This window comes from Bombina bombina, chromosome 1, assembly GCF_027579735.1.
Source record: "Bombina bombina isolate aBomBom1 chromosome 1, aBomBom1.pri, whole genome shotgun sequence".
In the NCBI taxonomy this organism is placed as follows: Eukaryota; Metazoa; Chordata; class Amphibia; order Anura; family Bombinatoridae; genus Bombina; species Bombina bombina.
In genome coordinates, this window is record NC_069499.1 from 173198452 (window position 1) to 173220058 (window position 21607).

The 21607-nt window shown below is 39.8% G+C and overlaps 1 protein-coding gene across 1 annotated transcript in view; it reads right to left on the reverse strand.

Moving 5' to 3' along the window:
• Positions 1 to 21607, reverse strand: part of TTC6 (tetratricopeptide repeat domain 6) — a 430156-nt gene that overhangs the window by 132070 nt on the left and 276479 nt on the right. Inside the window, exons 17-20 of the mRNA XM_053711337.1 lie at positions 13644 to 13757; positions 7881 to 8000; positions 7718 to 7791; positions 7183 to 7393 (exon numbers count right to left, since the gene is read on the reverse strand). Coding sequence (XP_053567312.1) covers positions 7183 to 7393; positions 7718 to 7791; positions 7881 to 8000; positions 13644 to 13757 — 519 coding nt within the window. The remainder of the gene's footprint in view (positions 1 to 7182; positions 7394 to 7717; positions 7792 to 7880; positions 8001 to 13643; positions 13758 to 21607) is intronic.

Below are 21607 nucleotides of genomic sequence, written 5' to 3' on the forward strand. Positions count from 1 at the left end.
ACCTCGTTCTGCTTGGGGTACTGGTAAACGAGATAGAAAGAGAGGCGCCAGACCCATAAAGCAGTAACGTTTGGATGAAAAGACAAATCCCATGCAGAAAAAATCCCCCCTTTTTTAGAGTGGGTACTCACAATTGTAGCGGCACTTAGAGCGTGCCTTTCACTACGAGTCGGGACCGTTGTGAGTCGCCCGACAGACACCCCCAGGCAGATGACGTCACTGGTGGAGCTCCGATAAGCTGTAGGCTGTAGCAATCCGTAGGATATCCTTGGGCTCAGCTGGAACAATCAGCGCTCAGTCTCACCAGGGGAGTGTATATACGATAACGGTCAGCAAATAGGTGTTCAAAGACACAGGAGCACAAAGGTATAGGTAAAAGTAAAATCTGGTTTATTAAGATATAAAACAAACAGCAACGCGTTTCCCGGCTACAATGCCGCTTCATCAGGCTGTCAGGCCAGGGTACTGGTACAATAACAAAGAGAGAGGCGAGATCTCTCACACACTCTAGAAAGGCCTCTCTCTTTTCTGGTCTTGAAGACAGGTTTGACAGGAGGAATCTTCCCCTGGGCAGATGGTATCTGAACCCTATCCTGTAACCCTGGGTGACCACTTCCAGAACACAAGGGTCCTGAACGTCCTGCAACCAGGCTTCTGAGAAGAGAGATAATCTGCCCTTTACTTGGTCCGGAGACCGGTCGGGGCTGCCCCTTCATGCCAATTTTGTCTCGGCGGCATCTTGCTCTGCTTAGACTCGTTCCAAGATTGAGCCAGCTTCGAAGTTCCCTTGGACTGGTCCGCTTTTGCGGCGGGCTGCTGGCGCTGGGCTTTGTCAACACGAAAAGGACGAAAAGTATATATCTTAGGCTTAGCCTTCTTATCCTGAGGTAGGAAAGCTCCCTTGCCTCCCGTAACCGTGGATATGATTGAATCCAATCCTGGCCCGAACAGAATCTTTCCTTGAAAAGGCAGGGATAACAGCCTTGACTTAGAGGTCATGTCTGCAGACCAAGTCTTTAGCCACAGAGCCCTGCGAGCTAAAACTAAAAAACCTGACACCTTAGCGTTCAGGCGAATAATTTGCATATTGGCATCACAAATGAAAGAATTTGCGACCTTCAGCGCCTTAACCTTATCCTGTATCTCGTCGATGGAAGTTTCCCCCTCGACCATTTCACACAGGGATTCACACCAATATGTCGCAGCTCCAGCAACCGCAGCAATGGCCGCTACTGGCTGAAAAACAAACCCCGTGTGCTGAAACACCTTTCTTAACATGTTTTCCAGCTTTTTATCCATGGGCTCTTTAAACGACGAACTATCCTCAAAGAAAATAGTTGTCCGCTTTGAGCGTAGAGATAGCACCATCCACCTTAGGGACGGTACCCCACAGCTCAAGCTGAGAGTCCGGAACGGTGTACAGTTTCTTAAAGGAAGAAGAAGGGGAAAAGGAAGAACCTAATCGCTCCCATTCATTCTTATTAATATTAGCCATCTTAACAGGAACCGGGAAAGTCTGAGGTACTACCCTGTCCTCGTATACCTTATCTAGCTTAGGAATTGAAGGTTCCTCCGGAATCTTAGGGTCCGGAACCTCCAGAGTAGCAAGCACCTGCCTCAGCAAAAAGCACAAATTCTCCATCCTAAACCTAAAATCAGGCTCCTCCACAGCCGGAGGTTTAGATGACACTGACTCCAACCCAGAAGGGGCCTCCTCTGAAGAGTCGTAGTGGGCCACTTAATTGTATAATTCCTCTGAGATTTCCATCGACAAAGACAACCCCTGGGCCGGGCCGCCATGATGCGCTTAGCAGAATGTGGTAAGGCATGGATCACTTTCAAAACCACCGAATCCAGTTGGTCCGCAAAGTCTGAGGGCCAACGAATCTCTCCCGAAGGAGTAATGGTTGGACCCCCGGTGCACTGTATGTGAAATTGAAGATGAATGCAGGGAATTCACCTCACGGAACGAGGAACCCTGAGAGGTGGATGGCCCAGTAGTACTAGACATCCGTTTACATTTAGATTTTGTAACTTTATCAAGGCATGTGGAACATAGTTGAGCAGGCTGATCTACCAGAAATTCCTCACAATAAACACAGGAATGAGACTTTTTAAAGAGGGAGAACCCTCTAATGTGTCAGAGCCCTCCATAGCTTGCACTTTTATTACGGACTAGCTTAACTTAATAGTAAATAAATAGTAATAAATAGGCACCATTATACCTCCAATGGCCGGGGCACTCACCACCTCCTAGGACCCGGACTACAGAAACCGTTTTGTCTCTTTCACCGTTGATCAACAGAGATAGGCACACCTGTTCACATGGAATGCCTGGCAGCACCACCCCTGCACTAAGTAGAAAACTCGCCAAAAGGACCGTGCAATACTCCCGCCAGTAACCTGAAAGTTCCACACATTGCCAGAGCCTCATCTCGCACATAACGCAGCAATGACACAATAAACAATATCATGTATAACCCCCCCCCCCCCGTTCAATAATCCCCTTTCCAGGAATATTAACCCTTGATTCTGTAAAGATAAAAGGCGTCACACTGACCCTGCCTTCCGTGTGATCATTATGAATAAAAAATGAAACAATCTTACCAGAATCTATGCCGTGGAACAGGAACACGGCCCTTCAAGTGTGACAGGTTTGTAGCCTCGCTCCTGACATGGACTTGAGTGCAGAAAGCAGGCAGCAAAACTCGTCAACGCTGATTGCTTGTGGAGCTGTTAATATGAGTCGGGATGGTTTCGCAGAAAGACTCTCCCTGCATCTCCGGACTTTAACTTTTGCCCAGGCTCTCACTGACAGGCTGACAGGACTACTTAAAACTCCAGTCCCAATGCGAAGAGTACTACCCTCCATAAGAGACTACTCCAATCTCCTCCTGTGACGAAAGGCAAAGAATGACTAGGGAAGTGGGGGAGGTATTTAAGTCTTTGGCTGGGGTGTCTTTGCCTCCTCCTGGTGGCCAGGTTCTTAATTCCCAACAGTAATGAATGAAACCGTGGACTCTCCTCCCCTTTAGATGGAAAGGGAGTTAGAACATGTATGGCTATAAAGGGTTTCATTTTCCATATCCACTTCTTCAATATGGAACATAACTAGAAAGAATACATATAACAAATATTCAAGATGTTACCAATGAAAATAATAAAACTCAAAACCAATAAAGATGATAGGTTAGTAAGACATACTTAGGCCTGAAAATGTGCTCTTATTCTATCACAGATCAGCTGCATTACAAGACAAAACATAACTGGGAAATAATTAAGTTGGAGAAATAAATATCAATAATAAAAAAAATAATAAAACAAAATAAATAATATTTTTTTAGCTGTCTGTACTCCTTTCTTTATATTGTTTAAAGAGTAAACAAGTCCCTATTTTATATTGCACTGAATTTGTCTCATAACCCGCACCCTTCAAATAATTTTATATAAAGTGTTAATTTATTTAGTTTATCTAATTGTTATAAAATTATTTTACATGGTATAATAAAAGGGGGTTCTCAGAAGCGGTAGTTACTAAATAAAAAGGTATACTAAAAAAAACAGTTTCCATTTTATGAAAAAGATAAATGTAATGATTGGTAATAACATAAAATGATTGGTAATCATAAAAAAAAAAAAAAAAAACATATCATGATATAGAGACCAGAAAAGAGGGCCTTAAAGGAATACTAAACCCAAATTATTTATTGCATGATTCAGATAGAGCATGCAATTTTAAGCAACTTTCTAATTTACTCCTATTATCACATTTTCTTTGTTCTCTTGCTAACTTTATTTGAAAATACAAGAATGTAAGGTTAGGAGCCGGCCCATTTTTGGTTCAGAATATGGGTAGAGCTTGATGATTGGTTTGCTAGCAACCAATCAGCAAGCGCTACCCAGTTGCTGAACCAAAAATGGGCCGGCTCTTAAGATTACATTCCTGCTTTTTCAAATAAAGATAGCAAGAGAATGAAGAAAAACTAATAATAGGAGTAAAGTAGAAAGTTGCTTAAAATTGCATGCTCTATCTGAATCATGAAAGAAATAATGTCGGTTTAGTATCCCTTTAAAGGACAGGCATAGGTTTTAAGAGTTTCTGAAAGGTTGTTCTTTTGCAGTTCCTTACATTGGAATTTCCTAACAACTAAGAACAAATAACACTATTGTACTATTGTACATACTAAGGGCCAGATTACGAATGGAGCACTAACAGTTATGCGCAAGCAAAAAAGGGTTCATGGAGGGTGTTTACGCTCGTATAATAAGTTGAAAGTAAACACAATTGCTTGAGCACAATCACGATTTACACTAGAATGATTACATCTTCAGAGCTCTGGTTAACTGTTTTGCAAAACAAAAAAGTTGCACAAAACACATCAAAAATTGATTACAATGTACATTTACACTTATAATAACACTATCTAACAAAAATTATATAAAAATATATATATATATATTGCACCAAAAAGTTATAAGAGCTAAAAGATATGAGGTCCAAGGTGTAAGAAAAAGAAGCCAGGCAAAGGGTTTTAACATTGAGATACATATATATATACATACACACACATACAGTATAAAATATATATATATTTATATGTGTACATATGTATTTATATGTGCATACATGTATTTACAGACATATATAAACATATGAACACATAAATACATATGTATACAGATATAGACATATATATAAGTGCATTGGAACCCTTTGATTTCAAGTAGATGATGACATGTAAAACATTTATGCAATATTTTTTTTTTTTATAAAGTGTTTAACTATGTATTTACTGTAAATATTTTACAGATAAATCAAGAAAAGCTGGGCTAAATGAAGAATAAATACACAAGCAATATATAAAAACAAGTATTTCCCCTTTTCCTAATACAAACAATTATTTAGCAGGCAGTATATAGATTGTGTAAATCAATGCTTAAAGGGACAGTCAGGTCAAAAAAAAACTTTCATGATTCAAAAAGGGCATGTAATTTTAAACAACTCACCAATTTTGCTTTGTTCTCTTGGTATTCTTAGTTGAAAGCTAAACCTAGGAAGTTCATATTCTAATTTTGTAGACCTTGAAGGCCACCTCTGCATTTGACAGTTTTTCACCACAAGAGGGCGTTAGTTCACGTGTTTCATATAGATAACATTGATTTAATGCACGTGAATTTACCAAAGAGTGAACACTGATTGGCTAAAATGCAAATCTGTCTACAGGGGGCAGTCTGTAGAGGCTTAGATACAAGGTAATCACAGAGGTAAAACGTGTATTTTTATAACTGTGTTGGCTATGCAAAACTAGGGAATATATAATTAAGGGATTATCTATCTTTTAAAACAACAAAAATTCTGGTGTTGACTGTCACTTTAAGTTGTTTGTTAAACACAAAGCAGTTTTTGAACAGTAAATACAGTCATCCGGATCCCTGCATAACGGAACCAAAAAGCCATTTATTGGGCAGTCACACAGAGCTCGCAGGGATCGCAAACAAGCCGCATTTCATATTTTGAAAGTGTGAGTAAGAATATTGCTTGATATAAAGTTTTTACCACACCTAAGAAATCTTCTGTTCTGTTACTTTCTGCCAACAGTATAATTGGATTCTGATGTGGGACTATACTGTTTTTTGCAAGTGTATTTCAGCACGAAAATGGACATTTGATTGAGATATGTTTTTGTGATTTTAACATTTGATTGAGAGGAGTTTTTTTGATTTTAGTATTTTAATTGATTGATTTTTTGTTGCTCACATATGAGTAAATTTGTACTGTATACAATATTGATTCTAAATTACATTTTTATATTTAAACTTTTCTTATATCCTTAATTCCTCTGAACATTACACTTAAAAGGACAGTCAAGTCCAAAAAAAAACTGTCATGATTCAAATAGGGCATGTAATTTTAAACAACTTTCCAATTTACTTTTATCACCAATTTTGCTTTGTTCTCTTGGTATTCTTATTTGAAAGCTAAACCTAGGAGGTTCATATGCTAATTTCTTAGTCCTTGAAGGCCGCCTCTAATCTGAAAGCATTTCGACAGTTTAGAGGGCATTAGTTCATGTGTTTCACATAGATAACATTGAGCTCACGCACGTGAATTTACAGAGGAGTGAGCGCTGATTGGCTAAAATCCAAGTCTGTCAAATGAACTGAAATAAGGAGGCAGTCTGGTGTTGACTGTCCCTTTAAGCATTGATTTGCGCAGTCTATATAATGCCTGCTAAAGAATTCACTATAAATATTTTATTTTCCATGTTCTGCACATAGCAGAATATGTTATAAGTATCTATAAATAGATATTCCTATATATATATATATATATATATATATATATAAATATAAAATCATTTTTATGTGTGTGTCTATGTGTATATATACAGTATCTATATCTATCTATCTATCTATCTATCTATCTATCTTTCTATCTATCTATCTATCTATCTAAGTCCGAAATCCGGGTAATCCTAGGATTACCCAAGCAGCTCTGGGTAAAGCCCGAAGTAGTAGTATTCCCCATCTACACTATGTTTTTTTGCTGGGGGCTTCAAGGAAGGCGCCCCGCCGATCCTCTCCTCTGGCATCCACCCCAAGTGAACTTTCACCCCCCCTTGAACCCCCCCAGACGGAGGCAAAATTAGATAGTGAAGATGTGGGAATTACAGTGCATTGTATACGTTTCAGAAATGTATTTCTTACTGAAATGTGCTTAAAATCAGCATTTTTTTTAAAAATCAAATATATAGAAGATGTGAATATGTTTGATGAAGTGAGCTCTGAGTAGATTTATAATGTTACTTCAGGCTTTACCCAGAGCTGCTTGGGTAATCCTAGGATTCCCTGGGTAATGCTAGGATAACCCAATTTCGGACTTTACCCGCAACATATATATATGTTTTTCCCCATTTTTTCTTCCATTGACTTCTATCGGAGAATAGGTTATTGCGTGCGTGATATTCTAAGTTCAGCTTTTTGAATGCATCAGGTTAGTGAGAGAACAAAAACTGTTTACTTTCAACTTGTAATACGAGTACTACCTGATGCGCGCAAAAAGCTTAATTTAGCGGAGTTAGCTCTCGAACGGGAGCGTTAAAATCCCTATATGTGCTACTTTATATAATTGCACTCAAAGTGCACATGTGATAATCTTATTTTAAGAGGCATGCAAGTTACCTGTAAGTTATATCCCAGACAGATTCGCGCTTCAGTGCATTTGGGGTTAAGATGAAGAGCTCTCACAAAATCTCGCTGAGCCAGCTTAGTACCAAGTTCATGCTTATATTCCATATAGGCATTGCCACGACCAATGTAACCCGATGGACACAGAGGATTCAACTGTAGTACTTGGCTGAATGCATGTACAGCATTCTCATATTGCTGTAATCTAAGAGAATCCAAAAGACAATTGAGTGCTTTATATGTTATGGAACTTCCTAATGCTTTCTAATTGAATGCACTCTAATTTCCATGTAATGGTGTGAGGACATACTAGGGTTGATCACAGCTGAAAATGTAATAATAGAATTTATCTATGAAAATTTCAAATAACATTAATGGAGTATTTTATAGAAAAATTATGTTAGGCAAATTTCATATAGAATATGAGCTAACCCAATCTTTCCAGTTTGCAGATAATTGACTGGTCATGAGATAATGCGTCAGTCGATACATAGTGGTGGAAATAGCATTTTATATTATTGATAGTTACCTCTGATGGCAGTTTCCTATAACCTGATGAATCTGAATGTCTCCAGGCGTTTTCCTAGCTAGAGCCATAAAGTCCTGTTACAACCCAAATAAAACATTTATCACTTGACTTAGTAACTACAGCATGGTATAATATTACTACTCAGTAATCTAGTATAGATTACCTGCAATGCATTGGCATAATCATCAAGTTCCAGGTAAAGCAAGCCACGGTTCATGAGAACTTTATTATCAACCTCCTTCTGCCCTCCAAGGAGAATTACAATACTGTAATCTATAAGAGCCTGCAATGTAAAGAGCATAGGAATACATTAAAAACGTATGGCTACATTACAAGTGGTATCGGGTTTCAATATTTTATAAATTGAAAATAAAGGCGATTGCTGGACTTGCTGACATTGTATGAAGTACCAACAATATACTATAATTTGATTGGTTGTGCCAACACACCCCCTTTAATCATAGTAAAATATAAGAATGACAAGGTACTCTCATTATGTGTTTCCACATAAAGGGATATAAACTGAGGGCTGAAGAGACTCCAGTTTGGTGCTATTTTTTTGTTTCTGCATTGTAGGATATGTCCAGAATATTGTGACAGGTACTTCACACACATATTGGTGCATAGGCACTTTTGGTATATTTTTGGTGTGGAGGTTTAATCTGTATATATAATTGTGTTTTAATAGATCAACATTGATGTCTTAACAAAGGTTACATAGAGAGCCGAAACGTTAACTTGTTTTTGGATTATACAATAAAATTGTGTGAAACTTCAAAGTCCTGTGAGTGCCCTCAACTTTTGCCATAATAAATATTGGGACTCAAGGTAGCACCCGGGCATCAAAGTATAAGATAGCGGTGAGTGCATGGCAACAATATCGCCTAGATTTAGAGTTCTGCGTTAGCCGTCAAAGGGGTCCTAATGCTGCTTTTGGCCGCCCGCTGGTATTTAGAGTCAGGAAAGGGTCTAACGCTCACTTCCAAGCCGCGACTTTTCCATACTGCAGATCCCCTTACGCCAATTGCGTATCCTATCTTTTCAATGGGATCTTCCTAACGCCGGTATTTAGAGTCTTGGCTGAAGTGAGCAGTAGACCCTCTACCGACAAGACTCCAGCCGCAGAAAAAAGTCAGTAGTTAAGAGCTTTCTGGGCTAACGCCGGTTCATAAAGCTCTTAACTACTGTGCTCTAAAGTACACTAACACCCATAAACTACCTATGTACTCCTAAACCGAAGTCCCCCCACATCGCCGCCACTCTAATAAAATTTTTTAACCCCTAATATGCCGACCGCACACCACCGCCACCTACATTATACCTATGAACCCCTAATCTGCTGCCCCTAACATCGCTGTCACCTACATAATATTTATTAACCCCTAATCTGCCCCTCCCAACGTCGCCGCTACCTACCTACACTTATTAACCCCTAATCTGCCAACCAGACCTAGCCGCTACTCTAATAAATATATTAACCCCTAATCCGCCTCACTCCCGCCTCAAAAACCCTATAATAAATATTATTAACCCCTAATCTGCCCTCACTAACATCGCCGACACCTAACTTCAAGTATTAACCCCTAATCTGCCGACCGGACCTCGCCGCTACTCTAATGAATGTATTAATCCCTAAAGCTAAGTCTAACCCTAACCCTAACACCCCCCTAAATTAAATATAATTTTAATCTAACGAAATAAATTAAATATTATTAACTAAAGTCTTCCTATTTAAAACTAAATACATACCTGTAAAATGAACCCTAATATAGCTTCAATATAACGAATAATTATATTGTAGCTATTTTAGGATTTATATTTATTTTACAGGCAACTCTGTATTTATTTTAACTAGGTACAATAGCTATTAAATAGTTATTTACTATTTAATAGCTACCTAGTTAAAATAATTACCAAATTACCTGTAAAATAAATCCTAACCTAAGTGACAATTAAACCTAACACTACACTATCAATAAATTAATTAAATCAATTAACTACAAGTACCTACAATTAAATAAACTAAACTAAATTACAAAAAAAAACCCCACTAAATTACAAAAAATAAAAAAAGAATACAAGGATTTTAAGCTAATTACACCTACTCTAAGCCCCCTAATAAAATAACAAAGCCGCCCAAAATAAAAAATTCCCTACCCTAATCTAAATTAAAATAGTTAACAGCTCTATTACCTTACCAGCCCTTAAAAGGGCTTTTTGCGGGGCATGCCCCAAAGAAATCAGCTCTTTTGCCTGTAAAAAAACACAATACCACTCCCCAACATTACAACCCACCACCCACATACCCCTACTCTAACCCAAACCTCCCTTAAATAAACCTAACACTACCCCCCTGAAGATCTCCCTACCTTGAGTCGTCTTCACTCAGCAGAGCACCGATGGACCAAAAGAAGACATCCGGAGCGGCAGAAGTCTTCATCCTATCCGGATTCTATCAGCCAATCGGAATTAAGGTAGGAAAAATCTGATTGGCTGATCAAGTTCAATCGGATTGGCTGATCCAATCAGCCAATCAGATTGAGCTTGCATTTTATTGGCTGATCGGAACAGCCAATAGAATGCGAGCTCAATCTGATTGGCTGATTGGCTGGGTGTTAGGGTTAGACTTAGCTTTAGGGGTTAATACATTTATTAGAGTAGCGGCGAGGTCCGGTCGGCAGATTAGGGGTTAATACTTGAAGTTAGGTTTCGGCGATGTTAGTGAGGGCAGATTAAGGGTTAATAATATTTATTATAGGGTTTTTGAGGTGGGAGTGAGGCGGTTTAGGGGTTAATACATTTATAGGCTAGGTCCGGTCGGCAGATTAGGGGTTAATAAGTGTAGGTAGGTAGCGGCGATGTTGGGAGGGCCAGATTAGTGGTTAATAAATATAATATAGGGGTCGGCGCTGTTAGGGGCAGCAGATTAGGGGTACATAGCTATAATGTAGGTTGCGGCGGTGTCCGGAGCGGCAGATTTGGGGTTAATTGTGTAATGCAGGGGTCAGAGATAGCGGGGGTGGCAGATTAGGGGTTAATAAGTGTAAGGTTAGGGGTGTTTAGACTCGGGGTTCATGTTAGGGTGTTAGGTGCAGACTTAGAAAGTGTTTCCCCATAGGAACACTGCTTTTTTGCAGGTGTTAGGTTTTTTTTCAGCCCAAACTGCCTCATTGTTTCCTATGGGGGAATCGTGCACAAGCACGTTTTTCCAGCTAGCCGCTAACGTAAGCAACGCTGGTATTGAGAGTTGAAGTGGTGGAAAATATGCCTGTACGCTCCCTTTTTGAAGCCTAAAGCAGCCCTTCAGAGAACTCTCAATACCAGCGTTATTTAAAAGGTGCGGGGGGAAAAAAGGAGCGTTAGCTACGCGGGTCTTTATCGACAAAACTCTAAATCTAGCCGTATATTTCTATATAGGTATAGATATATATTTTACCAAAAATCCATCGGACATATAAAGTAATATATATTTAAGAAAAAAAAAACAGAACATATCCTTCTATGTGAAGAACATTGGAATTTGAAATATTAATATTTCATATCGGGTTAGCGCACTTGAGAAAAACACGATTAGGTTTGCACGACTTGTTGGGTGTTAACCTTTTTCACCACTTTCACTCTCCATTGAAGTCTATGGAGGAATAAGTTAACGCGGGGCGATATTCCAAGTTCGGCTTTTTGCGTGCGTCAGGTTGTGCAAAAACATTTTACTTTCAACTTGAAAAAATTATGCTACCTGACGCAAGCAAAGAGCTTACTTCTTGTGGACTTAATGCGTGAGCAAACTAACAATCCACTTGTAATCCAGTTATTTTGTTGTTGTTGTTTTTCATTATATTTTGTGGAAGAGTAAACCTAGGTAGGCTCAGGAGCAATAATGCATTACTGAGACTTAGCTGAACACATCGAGGCCTACTTATCAAGCCGTCAACTATGCTGCATTCGCCGGCATCAATACACTCGCCTAACATCGCGGCCGCCGACCTGAATACGTTCTCCTTATTTATCAAATAAGCTGTCAAAAAGCTGCGCACCAAGTACGGGGCGATGAGCAGCAAACTGTTAACTAACAGTCATCGATCTCGCTGCTATTCGGCTTTTTCCCAACTTTATTTATACCCTGTCACTAAACATCGCCAATATACTGAAATGTTTAACCCCTATCCCGCCGCTCCCGGACCCCGCCGCAACGCTAATAAAGTCATTAACCCCTATCCCGCCGCTCCCGGACTCCGCCGCAACTAAATAAATATATTAACCCCTATCCTGCTGCTCCCCGAGCCCACCGCAACTAAATAAATGTATTAACCCCTAAACCCCTGGCCTCCCACATAACTACCACTTACTAAACCGATTAACCCCTAAACCGCCAGCCCCCTACATCGCCATAAACTAAATTAACCTATTAACCCCTAAACCTAACAACCCGCTAACTTTACATTAAATATTAACTCATCCCTATCTTATAATAAATTTAAACTTACATTTAGAATTAAATTAAACTATATTAAACTATTAATTAACCTACCCTAACTATTATACTACAATTACATTAAACTATATTAAACTATGCATATAGACCACAGTATGCAAGACACTCTTGTCTCACACTTCTTTTGCACTCCCTTATTTTTAACTCCACTTGCCTTAGCTCTCATTCTGCTTGTTTTTCATCTCACTCTACTTTGCTTTATCTCTTTCTTTCTTGCGTTATCTTTTACTCTTTTTGCTTTATTCCCTCTCTTTAGATCTATCTTTTCCTTTATCTCTCACTCTCCTTCCTTTATCTCTTGCTCTCCTTATTTTATCCATCACTCTCCTTATTTTATCCATCACTCTCCTTATTTTATCCATCACTCTCCTTATTTTATCCATCACTCTCCTTATTTTATCCATCACTCTCCTTAATTTTTCCATCACTCTCCTTGATTCATCTCTCACTCTCCTTGTTTCATCTCTCACTCTCCTTGATTCATCTCTCACTCTCCTTGATTCATCTCTCACTCTCCTTGATTCATCTCTCACTCTCCTTGATTCATCTCTCACTCTCCTTGATTCATCTCTCACTCTCCTTGATTCATCTCTCACTCTCCTTGATTCATCTCTCACTCTCCTTGATTCATCTCTCACTCTCCTTGATTCATCTCTCACTCTCCTTGATTCATCTCTCACTCTCCTTGATTCATCTCTCACTCTCCTTGATTCATCTCTCACTCTCCTTGATTCATCTCTCACTCTCCTTGATTCATCTCTCACTCTCCTTGATTCATCTCTCACTCTCCTTGATTCATCTCTCACTCTCCTTGATTCATCTCTCACTCTCCTTGATTTATCTCTCACTCTCCTTGATTTATCTCTCACTCTCCTTGATTTATCTCTCACTCTCCTTGATTTATCTCTCACTCTCCTTGATTTATCTCTCACTCTCCTTGATTCATCTCTCACTCTCCTTGATTCATCTCTCACTCTCCTTGATTCATCTCTCACTCTCCTTGATTTATCTCTCACTCTCCTTGATTTATCTCCTTGGTTTATCTTTTACTCTCCTTGGTTTATCTCTTACTCTCTTTTGCTTTTTATCCAAATCTTTTTTGCTTTATTCATCACTATTTCTGACTTCTCTCTCTTTCTATCTTTTATTTCTCCCAACATATAATTTGTTGCTCCCAGTATATTATTCTCCCAGATGCATATATTAGAGTTGTGAGTAAAGGCTTTGATATTCTCCTGCAGCCAACTTAAATGTATAACATCACAAGAAGCTTATTTTCCAGTTCTGACTCTAATTGCTTTTCAAAATATAATGCTGCTATTGAAAAACTATTTTTAGATAAACAATTCCATCTAGGTTATTACTCTCAATCAAAGTTGTTTTGTCCTTTTAAAAAGATTCTTACAATATGATTTTAGAAAGACGGCATAATACCTTCTCATACATCTTGATCTGATGGTAGCAAGCTCCTCTGTTGTAATAGGCTAGTGAACAAGATGGATCCAGCTCAGCTGCTTTAGTTAAATCTTCAATGGCCAATTTATAAGCCTAAAAAACATCAAATACAAATACTGATTAGCTTTAAAAGAAGGACAATCTACATAGCTTTAGGAACGAAGATCCTTTATATGATCTCATCACTAAGGATTATGGTGGAACCAAAGCAATTATTTTAGTTCATTTAATTGTAAACTTAACTATATTATTTTAAAAGTTGTGCTATTTGCAAAACTCTCACTAGGTGGACTGTCCACGCGACTAAAATGGATAATTTAGTCAAAATTAAACTTTTATGATTCAGATAGAGCCTGCAATTTTAAGCAACTTTCTAATTTACTCCTATTATCAAATTTTCTTCGTTCTTATGGTATCTTTATTTGAATGTAAGATTAGGAGCGGAACATTTTTTATTTAGCACCTGGGTAGCGCTTGCTAATTGGTGGCTACATTTAGACACTAATCAGAAAGTGCTACCCAGGTGCTGAATAAAAAATGGACCGGCTCCTAAGCTTGCATTCTTGCTTTTTCAAATAAATATACCAGAGACTATTCCTTGTAAGGGACAAAAACAATTTTTTTTCATGATTTAGATAGTGAATACAATTTTAAACAACATTCCAACCCAACCTGTGACAGTGTCACAATAAGCAGGATGGATAGAGATTTAAAGTTCAGTTAATTACTATATTATATGGAAAAAAGTGTATGTTTCCAAAATACACTTATTCCCCCCCCCCCAAAAAAAAAATGCTCTAAACAATGTTACTACTAACATTCACAAGACTCGCTGCACATGACTTTAAGCAACATATGTGTGCACTGCTCACCCTCAAATGCTCTAATTGCCAGTGATGTCACATGACATGTCGCTGGAAGAACTCGGGTCATAGGCCAGAGGCAAATAAGCATTAAAAGCACAAGTTATCACTTTAGCAGTGGCAATGTTAAGCCAGCATTTATTTGTAATTGCGAGCATAATGTAAGCATACTTCTAATGATATCTGAAATACGCTGCTGTGCTTTTTAAATGCCACTTTTATGTCTCTATAAAGTCAGCTAGACCAAATGTTTATCTCAAATAAGAATTAAATTAGCATTTTGTAGTATTTTCTTCATACATTTTAAACAGAATGTTTTTTCTAATTATGTTTATGATGGTAAGTTTATTATTTTTTAAGAAAAAAAAGATACTGTGCACAGTCAATAAATTGGGACTGCGATTCTGCGCATAGAAACACATTAAGGGCTAGATTACGAGTGGAGCGCAAATTAACACTCCAGCTTGAGAGTTAATTGTGCTAGAAAACATAATTTATGCTTACCTGATAAATGTATTTCTCTTGTGATGTATCGAGTCCACGGATTCATCTTTACTTGTGGGATATTCTCCTCCCCTACAGGAAGTGGCAGAGAGAGCACCCCCAGCAGAGCTGCCTATATAGCTCCCCCTTTAGCTCCACCCCCCAGTCATTCGACCGAAGGCTAGGAAGAAAAAGGAGAAACTATAGGGTGCAGTGGTGACTGAAAGTTTAAAAATAACAATATATATGCCTGTCTTAATAAACAGGGCGGGCCGTGGACTCTATACATCACAAGAGAAATAAATTTATCAGGTAAGCAAAAATTATGTTTTCTCTTGTAAGATGTATCGAGTCCACGGATTCATCCTTAATTGTGGGATACCAATACCAAAGCTTTAGGACACGGATGAAGGGAGGGACAAGACAGGGACCTTAAACGGAAGGCACCACTGCTTGTAGAACCTGAAAGTATGAAGCGAAGACCAAGTCGCCGCATTACAAATCTGTTCAACAGAAGCCTCATTTTTAAAAGCCATGTGGAAGCCACAGCTCTAGTAGAATGAGCAGTAATTCTTCAGGAGACTGTTGGCCAGCAGTCTCATAAACGGATGATGCTTTTCAGCCAAAAGGAAAGAGAGGTAGCCGTAGCCTTCTGACCTCTCCGCTTACCAGAATAAACAACAAACAATGAAGATGTTTGACGGAAATCTTTAGTTGCTTGTAAGTAGAACTTTAAAGCACGAACCACATCAAGATTGTGCAACAGACGTTCCTTCTTTGAAGAAGGATTAGGACACAGTGAAGGAACAACAATCTCTTGATTGATATTCTTATAAGAAACAACCTTAAGAAGAAACCCAGGTTTGGTACGCAAAACCACCTTATCTGCATAGAAAATAAGATAAGGGGAATCACACAGTAAAGCATATAGCTCAGAAACTCTTTGAGCCGAAGAGATAGCTAGTAAAAACAAAACTTTCCAAGATAGAAGCTTAATATCCATGGAATGCATAGGTTCAAACGGAACTCCTTGAAGAACTTTAATAACTAAATTTAGGCTCCATGGCGGAGCAACAGGTTTAAATACAGGCTTGATTCTGACCAAAGCCTGACTAAATGCTCGAACGTCTGGGACATCTGCCAGATGTTTGTGTAGAAGAATAGACAAAGCAGATATTTGTCCTAGTTGATAATCCCTTCTCCAAACCTTCTTTGAGAAAAGACAATATTCTAGGAATCCTAATCTTACTCCACGAGTAACCTTTGGATTCACACCAATAAAGATATTTGCGCCAAATCTTATGATAGATCTTCCTGGTGACAGGCTTTCTAGCCTGAATCAGGGTATCAATGACTGACTCAGAGAAACCACGCTTTGATAGAATCAGGCGTTCAATCTCCAAGAAGTCAGACGCAGAGAAATTAGATTTGCATGGAGTTCCCACTCCCCCAGATGAAAAGTCTAACGACTTAGGAAATCCGCCTCCCAGTTCTCTACTCCTGGGATGTGGATTGCTGAGAGATGGCAAGAGTGATTCTCTGCCCATCGGATTATTTTGGTTACCTCCATTATCGCTAGAGAACTCCTTGTTCCTCCTTGATGATTGATATAAGCTACAGTCGTGATGTTGTCCGACTGAAACCTGATGAATTTGGCCGCAGCAAGCTGAGGCCACGCCTGAAAGGCATTGAATATCGCTCTCAGTTCTAGAATATTTATCTGGAGAAGAGATTGCTCCCAAGACCATAAGCCCTGTGCTTTCAGGGAGTTCCAGACTGCATCCCAGCCTAGCAGGCTGGCATCTGTCGTTACAATGAGCCACTCTGGCCTGCGGAAACACATTCCCTGAGACAGATGGTCCTGAGACAACCACCAGAGAAGAGAATCTCTGGTCTCCTGGTCCAGATGCAGTTGAGGAGACAAATCTGCATAATCCCCATTCCACTGTTTGAGCATGCATAGTTGTAGTGGTCTGAGGTGTAGGCGGGCAAAAGGAACTATGTCCATTGATGCTACCATGAGTCAGATTACCTCCATATACTGAGCCACTGATGGCCAAGGAATGGAATGAAGAGCTCGGCAAGTGGTTAAGAGCTTTGATTTTCTGACCGCCGTCAGAAATATTGTCATTTCTACCGAGTCTATCAGAGTCCCTAGGAAGGAAACTCTTATAAGAGGGAAGAGAGAACTCTTTTTAATGTTCACCGTCCACTCGTGAGATCTCAGAAAAGCCAACACAATGTCCGTGTGAGACTTGGATAGCTGGAAAGTTGACACCTGAAATAAGATGTCGTCTAGATAAGGCGCCACTGCTATGCCCCTTGTTCATAAAATCTCCAGAAGGGAATCTAGCACCCTTGTGAAAATTCTGTGAATAGGGATGTGTAGATACGCATCCTTTAAGTCCACGGTGGTCATATATTGACCCTCCTGGATCAGAGGTAGAATAGACCGAATAGTCTCCATCTTGAATGATGGAACTTTGAGGAACTTGCTTAGAATTTTGAGATCCAAGATTGATCTGAAAGTTCCCTCTTTTTTGGAAACCACAAACAGGTTTGAGTAAAAACCTAGCCCCTGTTCCTCTTTTGGGACTGGGCGGATCACCCCCATGGTATGTAGGTCTTCTACACAGCGTAAGAACGCCTCTCTCTTTGTCTGTTTACAGACAATCGAGAAATGTGAAAAGTCCCCCTTGGAAGAGAACCTTTGAATTCCAGAAAATATCACTGGGACACAATTTCTAAAACCCAGGGATCGTGAACATCTCTTGCCCAAGCCTGAGCGAAGAGAGAGAGTCTGCCCCCTACTAGATCCGGTCCTGGATCGGGGGCTACCCCTTTATGCTGTCTTAGAGGCAGCTGCAGGCTTCTTGGCCTGTTTACCCTTGTTCCAAGCCTGGTTAGGTCTCCAGACTGACTTGGATTGGGCAAAATTCTCCTCTTGCTTTGCAGTAGAGGAAGCTGAAGCGGGACCACTCTTGAAATTCCAAAAGGAACGAAAATTATTTTGTTTGGTCCTGCTCTTATTTGATGTATCCTGAGGGAGGGCATGACCTTTCCCTCCAGTGATGTCTGAAATAATCTCTTTCAGTTCAGGCCCGAATAGGGTCTTTCCTTTGAAAGGGATGTTCAAAAGTTTAGTTTTAGATGACACATCAGCAGACCAGGATTTAAGCCATAACGCCCTGCGTGCTAAAATGGCAAAACCTGAATTCTTTGCCGCAAATTTAGCCAGTTGAAAAGCGGCATCTGTAATAAAAGAATTAGCCAATTTAAGGGCCTTAATTCTGTCCAAAATTTCTTCTAATGGAGTCTCCATCTGAAGAGCCTCTTCTAGAGCCTCAAACCAGAAAGCAGCTGCAGTAGTAGCAGGAACAATGCATGCAATAGGTTCAAAGACGGCAGGAACCTCTGGAGAAGCAGTTAGAAGTCTCAGAGGAAAAGAAACTGCACAACTGAGGCCCAAAAATAGGCCCCTCCCACCTCAGTCAATGTTTTGAGGCCTAACAGACAAACACTAGAGTGTCTCTTAATTAACCATGTGGGTTAGAAAACTCAAAAACAAGCCACAATGACCCCTTTAGTCCCTTCAAAAAAACGTTATAATTGCATCATTCACTGAATAAACAAAAACGTTTTTACCAAACAGTGTCAACAGTAACTAATGAGCCCTTCACGCAAACTGAAATTCCTATCCAAGTGTCTGAATACAGCTTACCCTTCCCTCATGGGAATATTGCCAGCCTTTTCTAGAAATAACATAGTCTGTCTAGAAAAAAATAGACTGAACATACCTCAATGCAGTTTAGCCTGCAAACTGTTCCCCCAACTGAAGTTTTCCTGTACTCTTCAGCCCTTGTGAGAACAGCAGTGGATCTTAGTTACAAAATGCTAAGATCATCATCCTCCTTGCAGAAATCTTCATCCCTTTTCTGCCAGAGAGTAAATAGTACACACCGGTACCATTTAAAAATAACAAACTTTTACTTGAGAAAATAAAAACCTAACATTTTTGTCACCACACTCCTCTTTGCCCTTCCTAGCAGTTAAGCAGGCAGAGAGAGTGACTGGGGGTGGAGCTAAGGGGGGAGCTATATAGGCAGCTCTGCTGTGCATGCTCTCTCTGCCACTTCCTGTAGGGGAGGAGAATATCCCACAAGTAAGGATGAATCCGTGGACTCAATACATCTTACAAGAGAAATTAGATTTTTGCGCTCATCAGGCTGCACTTGTATTATGAGTTGAAAGTAAACTTTTTTTGCTAAAATCCAAAGTTAGAATATCAAGTGCCTGTTCACATATAACCCCATAGGAGTCAAAAGAGAAAAAAAGTGGAAATAAAAACAAAATTTTTGCTTACCTGATAAATGTATTTCTTTCCGGATATGGAGAGTTCACAACGTCATTCTTTTACTAGTGGGAATATCACTCCTGGCCAGCAGGAGGAGGCAAAGAGCACCACAGCAAAACTGTTAAGTGTCACTCCCCTACCCATAATTCCCAGTCATTTGACCCAAGGGAAATGGAAAAAGAATAACAAAAAGGTGTAGAGATGCCTGAGGTTTAGTAAAAAATAACTGTCTTAATAAAGGGTGAGGTCATGGACTCTCCATATCCAGAAAGAAAGACATTTATCAGGTAAGCATACATTTTGTTTTCTTTCCTAAAATATGGAGAGTCCACAACGTCATTCAATTACTAGTGGGAACCAATACCCAAGCTAGAGGACACAAAACAAACAGGGAGGGAGAACAAGACAGGCAGATCTAAACAGAAGGCACCACCACTTTAAGAACCTTTCTCCCAAAAGAGGCCTCAGCCGAGGCAAAAGTATCAAATTTGTAAAATGTGTAAAAAGTATGCAGAGAGGACCAAGTTGCAGCCTTGCAAATCTGTTCCACAGAAGCTTCATTTTTGAAAGCCCAAGAAGAGGAGACAGCCCTAGGGGAATGAGCTGTTATTCTCTCAGAAGGCTGCTGTCCAGCAGTCTCATAAGCAAAACGAATCATACTTCTCAACCTGAGGGAAAGAGAAGTAGAAGTAGCCTTCTGACCCTTACGCTTTCCTGAGAAACAAACAAACAGGGTAGAAGACTAGTGAAAATCCTTAGTAGCCTGTAGGTAGAATTTTAGAGCACACACAACATCCAAGTTGTGCAACAGATGTTCTTTAAGAGAAGGATTGGGACAGAGAGAAGGAACAATAATTTCCTGAATTATATTTTCTAATATTAGAAACCACTTTAAGAAGAAACCCTAATTTAGTACGAAGAACCGCCTTATCCGCATGAAAGATAAGGCGAATCACACTGCAAAGCCGAGAGTTACGAAACTTTCCGAGCAGAAGAGATAGCAATAAGAAACAAAACCTTGACTGCAATCCGTTATCTATTATGCTGAGCATAATTGTTTTGTTATGTGGTTTTGTATCTTTTTCACCAATAAAAACTTATTTATTAAAAAAAAAAGAAACAAAACCTTCCAAGATAGCAACTCAATATCTATGGAATGCATTGGCTCAAACGGAGCCTGCTGCAAAACTTTAAGAACAAGATTAAGGCTCCAAGGAGGAGCAACAGGTTTAAACACAGGCCTGATTCTGACCAGGGCATGACAAAAAGATTGAACATCTGGCACATTCACTAGACGCTTTTGTAACAAAATAGAAAATGCAGAAATTTGACCATTCAGATATCTGACGGAGAACCCTTTCTCCAGACCTTCTTGTAGAAAAGACAAAATTCTAGGAATCTTGACCCTAATCCAAGAGTAGCCCTTAGATTCACACTAATAAAGATATTTACGCCATACCTTATGGTAAATGTTTTCGAGTAACAGGCTTAGACAGAACTAAGTGTTCAATCTCCAAGCAGTTAGCTTCAGAGAAACGAGATTTGGATGGAGGAATGGACCCTGAGTTAGAAGGTCCTTCCTCAGAGGCAACCTCCAAGGCGGCCAAGATGACATCTTCACTAGGTCTGCAAACCAGATACTGTGAGGCCATGCAGGAATTATTAGAATTACCAATTTTCTCTCTTGTTTGATAAGAGCAATAACTCGTGGAAGGAGCGCAAACAGGGGAAACAGGTATGCTATTCCAAAATCCCAAGGAACCGCCAGAGCATCGATTAGAGCGGCCTGAGGCTCTCTTGACCTTAAACAGTACCTTGGAAGTTTGGCGTTCTTTCCCGCGATGCCATCAGATCCAACTTCGGCACCCCCCATTTGAGGGTTAACCTGGAGAACACCTCCGGATGGAGAGCCCACTCCCCGGGATGAAATGTCTGTCTGCTCAGGAAATACACTTCCCAGCTGTCCACTCCAGGAATGTGGATGGCAGATAGACAACAATTGTGAGCTTCCACCCACTGAATAATCCATCCTACCTCCTTCATGGCTAAGGAACTCCAAGTTCCTCCCTGGTGGTTGATGTAAGCCACTGAGGTGATGTTGTCCGACTGAAACCTGATAAACCGGGATAAAGACAATTGAGGCCAAGCCATCAGAGCATTGTAAATCGCTCTCAACTCCAAGATATTTAAGGGGAGAGCAGACTCCTCCTGAGTCCATAGTCCCTGCACCTTTAACGAGTCCC